Source organism: Haliotis rubra, unplaced genomic scaffold, assembly GCF_003918875.1.
Source record: "Haliotis rubra isolate DU_JTF1 unplaced genomic scaffold, ASM391887v1 Scf139, whole genome shotgun sequence".
NCBI classification, from domain to species: Eukaryota; Metazoa; Mollusca; class Gastropoda; order Lepetellida; family Haliotidae; genus Haliotis; species Haliotis rubra.
Genome location: NW_025765325.1, coordinates 1,732,066 through 1,744,973, shown reverse-complemented (window position 1 = coordinate 1,744,973; position 12,908 = coordinate 1,732,066). Strand labels below are relative to the sequence as shown.

At 40.9% G+C, this 12,908-nt stretch overlaps 1 protein-coding gene across 1 annotated transcript in view; it reads right to left on the bottom strand.

Annotated features, from left to right (window-relative positions):
• Nucleotides 1-12,908, bottom strand: part of LOC124268543 (gamma-aminobutyric acid type B receptor subunit 1-like) — a 108,959-nt gene that overhangs the window by 15,884 nt on the left and 80,167 nt on the right. Inside the window, exons 11-14 of the mRNA XM_046703537.1 lie at nucleotides 11,470-11,587; nucleotides 9,829-9,936; nucleotides 8,929-9,048; nucleotides 3,467-3,610 (exon numbers count right to left, since the gene is read on the bottom strand). Coding sequence (XP_046559493.1) covers nucleotides 3,467-3,610; nucleotides 8,929-9,048; nucleotides 9,829-9,936; nucleotides 11,470-11,587 — 490 coding nt within the window. The remainder of the gene's footprint in view (nucleotides 1-3,466; nucleotides 3,611-8,928; nucleotides 9,049-9,828; nucleotides 9,937-11,469; nucleotides 11,588-12,908) is intronic.

The following is a 12,908-nucleotide window of genomic DNA, read 5'->3' as shown; positions in this document are numbered from 1 at the left end:
TCACTGTTCCATGATCACGTGTTTCAAACATATCAGTTTTCAGAAAACCTATTAGCAAGCAAGGAATCAATAATTTTCAGTGTGTGAAGAACGGGTTATCTGTTCATCGCGCTAAACCCATAATAATACTGTTGGGGAACTGAGCGTGTTATCTAAATGAGTTGATGAAATGCTTTGCGACGCCCTCGCAAATCCGACAGGTCATGATCAGAATAAGGCGTTTCTTCAGTGTTAAATTATAAAAATGTTTCTGCATAAAATAGCTGCGAGGTTTCTCCAAACGACGACGTTGAGTTGAATCCGTGGCATCTGTTATATATCAGCGATTACATTAACTTGGCTGAGAGTTGGAAGTGGTTACATGGGTTTAGTCTCATGCCACTGAAATAACGAATTGCGCGTGAGTGTGCGTGTACGTGCGCGTAGGTGCCAGTCCGAGCGCATTATTGTGCTTGTCGTCCTGACGTACCACATGCTTGTTTTACCCTCTAATTGTAATCACCAGGAAGTTCAACTATTTAACGTCTTTTGGTATGACGCCGACCTTCTATTCTTCGTACAGCCACTCTGTCCTCTTGCCCAATGCCTACTTCAGATTCTTCCACAACCAACATCTACTTGTCCTTTGTGTGAGCAATAACTTATACGCTCACTATTAAGCCTTCCTAGACATGTCTCAGTCACTTAGTGTTACGCCGCTTTCAGTTCATTTCGAGCACTGACCCGGCTGCAAATACGACACCAGACGTTTGCTTCATTGTACTCATGTGAAAAATCTAACCAAGCGTAATGAGGGAACGGTTTAAGAAACCCCAACAGCATGAGCACGGGATGGCCTTGCATTGTCCTCCATGAAGACTGACCTTGTGTTCAAAGGATGGTCATCGAATTGTGGTACAACAACCATGTCTAGGATGCCAGTGATGTGTCGCTGTGCATCAGTTCAGATTTCAATGATGACAGGGCCAAGTTTACAGTCATGTGAGAGGCACCCAACACGAACTCGACCATGAGCCATGAACAAAAGAAATCGACTTTTGGCCAAATAGTTTGCCCTTCCTCATGATTCCAGTGACGTCAAGCTTGACACCAAGCTGCTTGTTTGTGTTCTGGGGAAAGCTATGGACGTCTGAAGGTTCCTCTGGCTCTATACCAGGCAGACTTGGGGCGATTTCGGACCGACCTGTTGCACAAACGACGATGTGGAAGCCACTCTATGTTAGCCAGGCCTCCTGACATGAACAGATGAAGTCATGTGATTTTAAGGAGGATTGTCACTCGTGGTCGAACTCAACGCCGAGTGTATAGGGCCTGTAAGCCACGTCCTGTACTAAGGTGGTTCCCGGCTCCCTTTGCGCGCACCAAATTGTGATATGCGAGACGGGACACAGCTTACTTACGGTACCTGATTTCCGGTGACAGGCGTATATTCAAGAATAAGTTCTGGTTCCAAATTGCGCGACCGCCACATATGACTTCACTAGACCGGACCAAGTGTACAACCATGCTTGGCTGTCACATTTGTTGACAGTCGTAATAGTTGGCTAATTCGAGGATGATTGACTCGGAAATTTGTTATTCCTGCAAGGATTATCGGTTCCTTCCTGTCAACCATGAGACCATTCGAAAACGTTAGTTTGTCACTGGAAGTACTAAGGTTTCGTGAAGTACGTGACCTACGTACGGGCCCCTTTTAATCATTACTTTGCTCGTGTGTTCTGGTCAATCGCCTGAAAGCCGTTATCCCTTGCCGTATGACTCAATGATATTACAGCATTCCGCATGGCAACAACTCGTCATCTTTGAGCAATGGTTAGTTGAGAAGGCCCATATTTACTTATCAAGAACGAAATCAACCGATCTTCAAGTTACCGAGTGAGCAGTATGGTTTGACACCACTTTTAGCAAGATTCCAGCACTATCAAGGCGGGGGACACCAAAAAAATGGGCTTCACACATTGTACTCATGTGATGAATCGAACCCGGGTCTTCGGCGTAACAAGCCAACACCTAAACTACTAGGCTACCCCAACGCCCCTCGATCCGTAAGACCACTTAATTAAAAATGATGTTAGTCGACGGGTACACGTATTGCACGCCTTTGATCAAACTTAATGTGTTGTCCCCACGAAATGTAAAAATCACCAAACAAACAAACGTATTTATGATATGAATATAAATGGCTAATTGCGGGTAAAATTCATAGGTTTTGCTATAGTATTTTCCATTTGTATGTTTAGATACGCTATTGTTTAGATTTTTATCCGAATGTTTCAATATTTTGAGGCTCAATGCATATTACATCATTTAACATTCTTTCAAGTGTGGGTAAGTAAGCTAGAAAAGTAGTGAAAAAAATCTGCTTAATGATGAAGTCTCCATCTCACTTTTTAGCTAACAAAATAATGACCATCTAGATTTTTTTAACCTTTCTGTGATGTCTATTTAAAACACACCTGATCAAGCATATAAACAAAGCCATTTTGCATGACGTTAATCAGATTTTCAAGAAGTACTATTTTGGGAGACCAAGCTCTTCTTATTTTAGAAAAAACATTTAAAAAGTTTTCTTTTTGAACGCTGCATTAACGAATAAGGACAAAAATGGATCTTTGAGGATGTTGTTGCTTTTTTGAAAGAGAGAGGATATATAAGGTGGAATTAGCGCAGCTTGGAAGTAAGTCAGAACGTGTCAGTTGAATGCTCCCGAAGTCTCTGTTTGACCCTTCTGCTGGAAGCTGACAAAAACTCCCCCACCATAAAACAAAGCGTTTGAGCGTCACCGTGACGTTGATCAGTTTAGGCGAACCTGTTTTCTTAGATGTATAAACGAAAAACGGTCGCTTATTTGAGATTTTGAACAATTCAAACTTACTCGTTGAGACTATCCCTTGTAATAATATCTCTAAAGATCAACGTTTATGTACACTTTGTAATTATCCAACAGTTGCCATTATGGAACTTTTGTTAATAAAATATTGTCACTTGTAGCTGGAAAATACAGTGTTTGGCCTAATGTACATTCATTTAAATGCCTGATAAGAAATTGAGAGCGCTTTTAGCAATATTCCTGCAATATCACGGCGGGAAACACCAGAAATGGCCTTCACACATTGTGCCCATTTGGGGAATCGAACCCGGGTATTCGGCGTGACGAGCGAAAGTACCTAGACTATTTAATGCCAACGAAACACAAATCTACACAGCCATACTGACGCACATATATTATTTATTTCCACTTTGACTTGCTCTTTTTTCATCTTCCATGGTTTTTCATTGAGTACTAGGGCGGTGAGTTAGCCTTCTGGTATAAGCGTTCGCTCGTCACGCCGAAAACCCGGGTTCGATTCCTCAAATGGGTCCTCCGTCGTGATATTGCTCGATTATTGCTAAACGCGGCGTAAACTAAACTCACTTTTTCATTCATGGAGTACTAAAATAGATCTGAATCTGAGAGTTGACTTACTTTCCTAGTTTCCCAAGCCAGGAATGTACCGATGAGGAGCATGACGCCGTGGATGATGTACAGCGCTGCACTGAAGTACTGGTGGTAGTCGGACACGCACACGTCCACCTGGTACTGCAGCAGTATGTCCTCCGCCTCGTTCAACTGGTGGATAGACAGATTCGTTAGTCTCACGTTGAGTGAGTGAGTGAGTCAATGTTCTGTTTTGTTCTTTATATAAGGGGATGCCCCTGCTCTATAACGTCAGTCTGTACATAATGGAGTCTGGACCAGAATATCATGTGACTGACATCATGAGAACTAATGTACTGGCATGCTTTTTGTTTGTTGTCAAACACCGCACTAAGCAATATTCCAGCTCTATAACGGCGGTCTGTAAATAATCGAGTGAGTGAAAATTTCACCGGCGTTATGGCAGCCATATAAACATGAGAAGTAAGTATATCCATAATAGAGTCATCAATATCCCCCGTAATTGTAAAATACTCTTCATGAATATGTCAACTAGTTATGACTATGTCAAATGTTACATTGTTCTTCACATCGATGTAACGAAAACGTATATATGTAAACTATTCATATACGAGCATGCTTGTATTAACAACAGACTGCCCGAGTGCGCCTACCGTTTGATGTCCCTCTGTAGTATTGATACTGGAAATAGAGTGGTACTGTTGTCTTATTTCACTAGGTTCTGGAAGGGGAAGGGGAGTATTGAAGTTTTACAGTACGGCTCCAAAAAAAGAACACTACCACCAATTTCAGTCGAAGTCAAACATGTTGCCATGGAAACGCAAAAAATAAATTGGTCAGAAATTTAAAACCACCTAAAGGCACCAGTTCACCACCAGACCTATCTATATGCCAAGTTTGATGAAGAACCGTCAGGAACCGATTCCTCAAATGTAGAATTTGTAGATATCGATCTTCCTGGGGGTAGTGACCTTGGTCGGGCAACAGTCCTGCCAGTCTCATTGAAAAGTTTAATAAGTCTATTGATAGTATGTCTGTGACAACCAAACGTTCTTCCGACATGGACATGAGAAGCTCCCATGTTTAACATTCCTATGACTCTTTCACGCTGTTCTGAAGTAAGTCAAGGCATATCTAAAGTGTTTTCCTGTTTAACAACGTCTGTGTTATACCAACGGTCGTTAAATGCCCCTTTTCTTCTTATGTAGTGTCGCTTTTATCCTTAAAAACCCGTATTTCACCATTTGAACAAATTTCACGATTTTTTATTTCGAAGTCAATTTTTCCAAATGGCAAGATTATTGGTGTGTTTTGGCGAATGTTAAACATTAGAAAATATATTTCAACAATTTTGAATCAATTTCATACATCAAAAATAAATAAACTTTCTAAATGGCATTGTGTAATCATGTAATCATTTATTGAATTATTTAAATACTCACTCAATCTACACCGAAACGTCCTATGTATTGCACTAAATAAGTTGTCTATTCTTAAACAGTGTGACTCTTTATAAACCACGATAAACCAAAGCTGGGCCATCTCGCTGGGGATCATTCAGACTTACAGTGCTTCATCTTTCAGGGTGTCGTTGTTCAAAGCGATCTTAGAGCTAAGGTGATCGCAATTCCCATATCTTAACATAGGCTTACGGCTGTCGTAGCACTAAGGCTGTTTTGTACAACGGCACCTGTGGGATAAATCAGCATGCTTGACGTCATCACTTAATGTTCTGTTGGTTTGGCTCAATACTATCCGATTTAAAATCTATATTCAGCCACGAGTTGGATTAAAACAGTGGGAGATGATAGCTGCATCAATTATGATTAAGAAACACTTGTCACATATGACGATAACAATTTGATGTCCTGGGCAGGTCTACCCTTTCAGTAATCTCCATATCAAACTGACAAACAAACAGTTTGACATTCCTATGTTAAATACATTTAAAGTGATATGAACATAAAATGTGTGTCAGTCCGAATTATGACTGTTTGGGAATCAGATTTAAACACGTGATTTTAAGTTAAAAAGATGAAGTTGATACGCTGAGATTAACTTTTTGCATGATCTTCAGTAACCCATGTTTGTCGTAAAGGCGACTTGTGGGATCGGATGGTCAGGCTCTCTGACTTGGGTAACACATGTCATCAATCCCAATTGCGTATATCGATGCTCATACTGTTGATCACTGGATTGTCTGGTCCAGACTCAATTATTGCAGACCGCCGCCATATAGCTGGCATATTCGTGAGTGCGGGGTTAAACAACAAACCAACCGATCAATCACTGATCTGTCTAGTCGAGATTCGATTAGTTAGAGGCCGGAATATTGCTGACGGAGACGTGAAGCAAGATCGTTCAATCAGACGTTCAAACTCACTTTACATGATTCTTCTTACAGCTAATTTAATGATCGCCTCATCCAAACTAGATGAACGTATATGCTTGAAGCTAAGATCGATCTGAAAGTCGACACTCCCTCGGTGGTGAACCACGAACACGTCAAACTGACAAGTCACAAACATCAACTATGTTTGATGTCAAAAGACCAATGTTTCGCCCGTTAGTTTTTAATCAAAATTGAGCAAATTGCCGTAGATAACATCCCATGTCAGAGGTCCAGAACCCCTCATTATTGTGATCAAAGAATGTTATTCACAGCAATGTGAACATTAAAACAGCCTTGTTTACCTAAACCAGCATAAATCTCCAAATCGATATAAAAGTCCGTTTTCGCGCAAAGAAATGATGGTAATTGTTCGTAATAGGGAGCTCTGTGAGTATTATATATGAGATGGCATATGTGCAACTTGTTCCACGAAACGTCTCCGTGATTCTTTCCAAATGGTTAGGTAATTGGGGTTTTATGCATTTATGCCTGTCTTTTTATATGTAATTTTGAACCCGATTCAGTGCCACAGTAGCACTGATATATTCTGTGGATTTCAACTGACTGTTAAAGGCGGAGACATCCTTGTTGTTTAAATCCTTGCTACGGATATTCCAGCCACATGACGGTTTGTATATAATCGAGTCTGAACCAAAGAATCCGGTGACGGACACGATATGCATCAATTTATGCACTTTGGATACGATGACATGCATCAACCAGTCCGTTAGTCTGACTACCTGATGCTGTTAGTCGCCTCTTGCAGTAGGCATAGTTCAGTCGCTGAAAACTAATTCTCAACTGCATCTTTACTGGGTTCGGAAACAGAAGCCTACCAGTGTTCATCGATTATAGCGTATTTTTTGCATTTGGACGTATTTTTCTTTTCTGTAAAATGTGCCAACAGTAACTCCGATAGATGGATACTAGGTGTACACGAAGGTCATCCCTCATCCGTGAATACATCGTCAATACTACATGGTCTACACTACCTCCCTCAGCACTCGTGAATGCATAGTCAATACTTGACGGGTTGGTCTACACTACCTTCCCCCATCACTTGTGAATACATCGTCAATCCCTGACGGGTTGGTCTACACTACCTTCCCCCATCACTTGTGAATACATCGTCAATACTTGACGGGTTGGTCTACACTACCTTCCCCATCACTTGTGAATACATCGTCAATACCTGACGGGTTGGTTTACACTACCTTCCCCATAACTTGCGAATACATAGTCAATGCATGACGGGTTGGTCTACACTACCTTCCCCCATCACTCAGGAATACATCGTTAATCCCTGACGGGTTGGTCTACACTACCTTTCCCCATCACTTGTGAATACATCGTCAATTCCTGACGGGTTGGTCTACACTACCTTCCCCCATCACTTGTGAATGCATAGTCAATACTTGACGGGTTGGTCTACACTACCTTCCCCCATCACTCAGGAATACATCGTCAATCCCTGACGGGTTGGTCTACACTACCTTCCCCCATCACTTGTGAATACATAGTCAATACTTGACGGGTTGGTCTACACTACCTTCCCCATCACTTGTGAATACATCGTCAATACCTGACGGGTTGGTTTACACTACCTTCCCCATAACTTGTGAATACATCGTCAATGCATGACGGGTTGGTCTACACTACCTTCCCCCATCACTCAGGAATACATCGTTAATCCCTGACGGGTTGGTCTACACTACCTTTCCCCATCACTTGTGAATACATCGTCAATTCCTGACGGGTTGGTCTACACTACCTTCCCCCATCACTTGTGAATGCATTGTCAATACTTGACGGGTTGGTCTACACTACCTTCCCCATCACTTGTGAATACATCGTCAATGCATGACGGGTTGGTCTACACTACCTTCCCCCATCACTCAGGAATACATCGTCAGTCCCTGACGGGTTGGTCTACACTACCTTCCCCCATCACTTGTGAATACATAGTCAACACTTGACGGGTTGGTCTACACTACCTTCCCCATCACTTGTGAATACATCGTCAATACCTGACGGGTTGGTTTACACTACCTTCCCCATAACTTGCGAATACATCGTCAATGCATGACGGGTTGGTCTACACTACCTTCCCCCATCACTCAGGAATACATCGTTAATCCCTGACGGGTTGGTCTACACTACCTTTCCCCATCACTTGTGAATACATCGTCAATGCCTGACGGGTTGGTCTACACTACCTTCCCCATCACTTGTGAATACATCGTCAATACCTGACGGGTTGGTTTACACTACCTTCCCCATAACTTGCGAATACATCGTCAATACCTGACGGGTTGGTCTACACTACCTTCCCCCATCACTTGTGAATACGTCGTCAATACTTGACGGGTTTGTCTACCCTACCTTCCCCCATCACTCGAAAATACATCGCCAATACTTGACGGGATGTTGTACTCCATATTTCCCTATCACTCGTGAATACATCGCCAATACTTGACAAGTTGGTGTAGATTAAATTCCTTTATCTCTCGGGAATACATCGTCAATATTTGTGTTGGTGTACACTACCTTCCTCCGTTACTCGTTAATACATCGTTAATTCATCATTCGAGCATTTAATGAAATATTTTATTGTTTTATATCTTTTCCTTCATTATATCTCGCTGTTCACTAAAATGAGAGAACATTGATCAAATAATTTAATAGTGCCCGTCAAGCAGGTTTTCGTCAGATTCTGTAAAATCAATACCCCAGTCAGGAATGTACTTCGATTCATGTTCAACTCTGAAATTAAACACTCTTCTCGGTTTTATCAGTAGTTTCTAAATAATATCCGAAGGCCTAGGCCAATTGTGTCTCAAACTGGAAACAAACTTAAAGTTACACGTTGGCGTCAACCAAGTAATAACACTTAACATTTGGAAATAGTTCCGAATAAACTCCGAAATCCTTTAATAAACGGAGAGTGCTCAGTCCAATTTGGCTAAAACGGATGGCAGCCGTGGTCTTTTTAAACTGGATGTAAGTAGGGATGGTTCCATCAAACAGTATGATTGTTACTGATGGGTTGCAATTTCATGCACAGCCACATCCGATATGCGACATCCTCAATACTCACCGCCTGAGACGTGTTATATGTTACGACCTGCAGGGGGTCTATGTTGAACCACGTGATGAGAACAATCACATTGATCAGTACGAGGACGGTGATTTGGGCAAACAGTGTCTTGTCGGCAACCTGAAAAGAAGGGACAATTTTGTAAGGTTCTAGGTCGTGCTCACCTGCAGACAAATGGTCTGTATGGGTTTTATGACGTATGTTAAGTCGCGCGTAGCACATTGTACAGTGTTATTTTCTATTTCAGTTTAGGTATTTGATAGCAGTTACCATCTTGTGACAGCAGTGAAACAGCATTTAATAAGAATCAATAAGGGAGATGTGTATATTTTAAGATAACTCTACTAATCCGCCCACTCCAATACTTAAAATACCGGGCAAAAAGATATACCACATGTTAATGGGGGATAATAATGAAAAGATCAATAAATTCTGATCCGATGGTGATGTATTTGATTCGGGGATCAAAGTTCTGTCTTTGATCTAACGTTTTCAGGTTTCCGGCGAGTCATAATTTTGATAACATTTGCAGTTTTTCGGTAAAATCCAAGTTTTATGTGTATGCCTTCTTTTGCCCGGTAGTCTGTATCAGTAAAGTGTCATTACGAATGCATAAAACTAATGTTCGACCAGGAAAGTGACATTCTTCATAATAAATACTTCTTTGAATTACAGAAAGATTTATGTGCTTCCTAAAGGCCTGACCTAAGCAATAATCCGTTGCCATTAAACGCTGCTATCTGAAATTAACTATTTATGAGATGTATTTTTTTGGTTAAAATGATTTTAAATGCGAAATACAAATACCAGATCAGCCGTTCGTTTTCAGAAACTGACACTCGTGCAAAATTGTAAGTAAGAGACTAAATCCTTCCTTTTGTTGTCTAAATTATACATTACCGTTTGACCTGGTTTTATTCTTCTAAATATTATATGAACTCTCCACGTCTTTGCAAAAAGAGCTCCAAATGCAAGTGAGAATCCAATGGCAATCACTATGTACCTCATCTGGAAAGAACATTGAAACAGTCAATACAAAGAGGTTATCAGAGCAGTTTGTTTTGTGATTGTAAATATCCTCAATTTGCAAGTGAGAATCTAAAGGCAATCACCATGTTCCTCTTCCGGAAAGAACGTTGACATAGTCACTACATACAGGTTATGAGAGCAATTTGTTTTGTGATGGTAAATATCCTCAATTTGCAAGTGAAAGTCTAAAGGCAATCACTATGTGCCTCATCCGGAAAGTACGTTGACATAGTCACTACATACAGGTTATGAGAGCAATTTGTTTTGTGATTGTAAATATCCTCAATTTGCAAGTGAGAATCTAAAGGCAATCACCATGTGCCTCATCCGGAAAGTACGTTGACATAGTCACTACATACAGGTTATGAGAGCCATTTGCTTTGTGATTGTAAATATTCTCAATTTGCAAGTGAGAATCTTAAGGCAATCACCATGTACCTCATCCGGAAAGAACGTTGACATAGTCACTACATACAGGTTATGAGAGCCATTTGTTTTGTGATTGTAAATATTCTCAATTAAGATTAACCTGTGTATTAGCTACCCCTGACGTAGGATATAGGATTTTCCTATCATGTTGATCACGTAGTCCTGTGTAATAAACGCTGGTCGATATGTCCATCGACTAGAAAAGAAGTAATACAACAATAGTTTTCCCGACTTTCCATTCAAATGCTTCTCTCCTTGACGTCAGTAAACCTGGTATCGAGAAGACTTAGTTACCTCTCAATAGAACAGAACACCTGTTCATTTCAGATTCCTGTTGCATTAAAGAAATACTGCAAGTTATATTGGACGTGTTACCGGTTTGTAATTGTCTCAGTTTGCTGTGGAATAGGGCAGGTCAATGGACGTATTAAGTCTCAAAGCCAAACTAATGACAGTTAATATGATTGAGCCTTTATGTGTTAAGATGTAGGATATATTTCACGGCCACAAGTCACCACTACCTCCTTTTAATCCTAAAAGGGTATTGGTTGTCCACAATGGCTGCTACACTGTATTGTAATAGTAAGGTGTCACAGTATGATTATGGATAATGGGAGCAATCATTTGCAATTATAATAATAGTAATACTAATAATTCTTGGTTTGACAAGTCGCAATTCACAAGAAAAGCCTCATGCCCGATCTAGGCGTGGATGGGTAAGGTCAATTGCATTATTAACCTGATAATTTCCCTTTGAATCAGTAGCACCACGGTTTCATTCTCAGCTGCTTTGGGAGTATGTTACGACACACCTACCGGGTACCGATACACTGCTGGGTGATCAGTTGCACAAAGTCCCTTTATGTTCTGTGTAAGAGAGTTGAGGTTCATCTTCAGGGACAAACTATATTTCTTTAACATCGCCTCCACCATTTTTCACGTTGAAAAAAGAACTCGGGATTCGCATGAAATGCAGTGCCCTTTCGTAAAGTAAAATCTGTTGCAGGATTATTTTGTGATATTTGTATCTGGAACAACCTGTAGATAACACAGAGAGACGATTCCTCGTGTCAATATACTCACATGACAGAATACTAGGTTTAATCCTGGCTCCGTCTCCTGGAAGAACACCGAGCTATAGATGAGGATACATCCGAACAGGATGAGGGTATTGATATTGGGAGACGACAGCTTTACTATCCTGGAATGACACAATTGACACAATTATTTTAATGACAAATGATGGATTTGGTTTGGTTATTAAAACCCCACTCAGCAATATTCCAGCTATATGGCAGCGGTCTATAAATAATCGAGACTGGACCAGCCATCCAGTGATCAACAGCATGAGCATTGATCTACGCAGCTTGGATACGATGAGACATGTCAAGCAAGTCAGCGATCCCGTTAGTCGCCTCTTCAAGCATGGGCTGCTGAAGACCAATTCTAACCCGTATCTTCACGCGTCTATATGAAGGAGGTGTATTTTAAAGCATTTTGAGCATTATTTCAGTCACACCATGCCTGTCGTCATGATGTCCGGTGAAAACTATTTGGTATTTTGGTGGAACCTACATGTACAAGCACAGAATAGTGGTGAACACAAAATTAAATAACAGAGAATATTAGATTCTTTCGTCTCAGAGACCAAAGTCTTCACATCCAAATTGCGAAGAGGATAATATGTGAATATTTGTCCCACACCTGGAAACAGTGTCACAACGTCATGTATGCTACACTGAAACACACGTTCCACGGTATTTGCATGTTCTATATACACACTGTACCTAAGGTGATGCTGGTAACGCATCCCAACATGGCGGCAGGTAACATCGCTTGGCTATTAATCCCCTCGAATTAGCAGCCTTCCACGTATATACAATCAACATTATTTAGCACACTGATAAACTTTGATGGTGGAAATACATTCCATCCACTGACTTTGCTTATTAATGCCTATGTGTTGAAGAATAAGCATTTTTAAAATCGCGCGAGGATGTCGGTAACTCAAACTCTGGATGTCGGTAACGTGCAATGAATGATGCTGGTAACGCAAAAGTACTGTCTTGCTTTAATCGGTAAACAGAAATTGTCGAGTTACGTTTAAACACAAAGGAGACACAAACATCAGTTCTTATGTTTTACACAGATGTGTACTGCTGCTACATTAACAGTATGAGTGACCTTTTCTGTGCTCCGGAGAATTGTTGTGGCGTTTCATTGAACTTGAATGGATTAGATGTGTGTGCCCATTGTCCATTACGCTGAGAGCTTTTTCTCTGTCCCTCCACAATTCGGACATTTGACATGTTGATGTCGTTGCAATATTGACGTTTAAAATACATTTTACTTCGTGCATATATTGGGTAGGGCTGAATATATAAATCTATATAGTCTTTCACCCTAACTTTAGGGACTGCATATTTTGCACCTGCAGGTGTCTGTCATCTGTCAGACATCAATTGAACCCATGCCCATGCCGAGATAGTTATAAAGGTAACTTTTGTAATAGGCGATCGCCG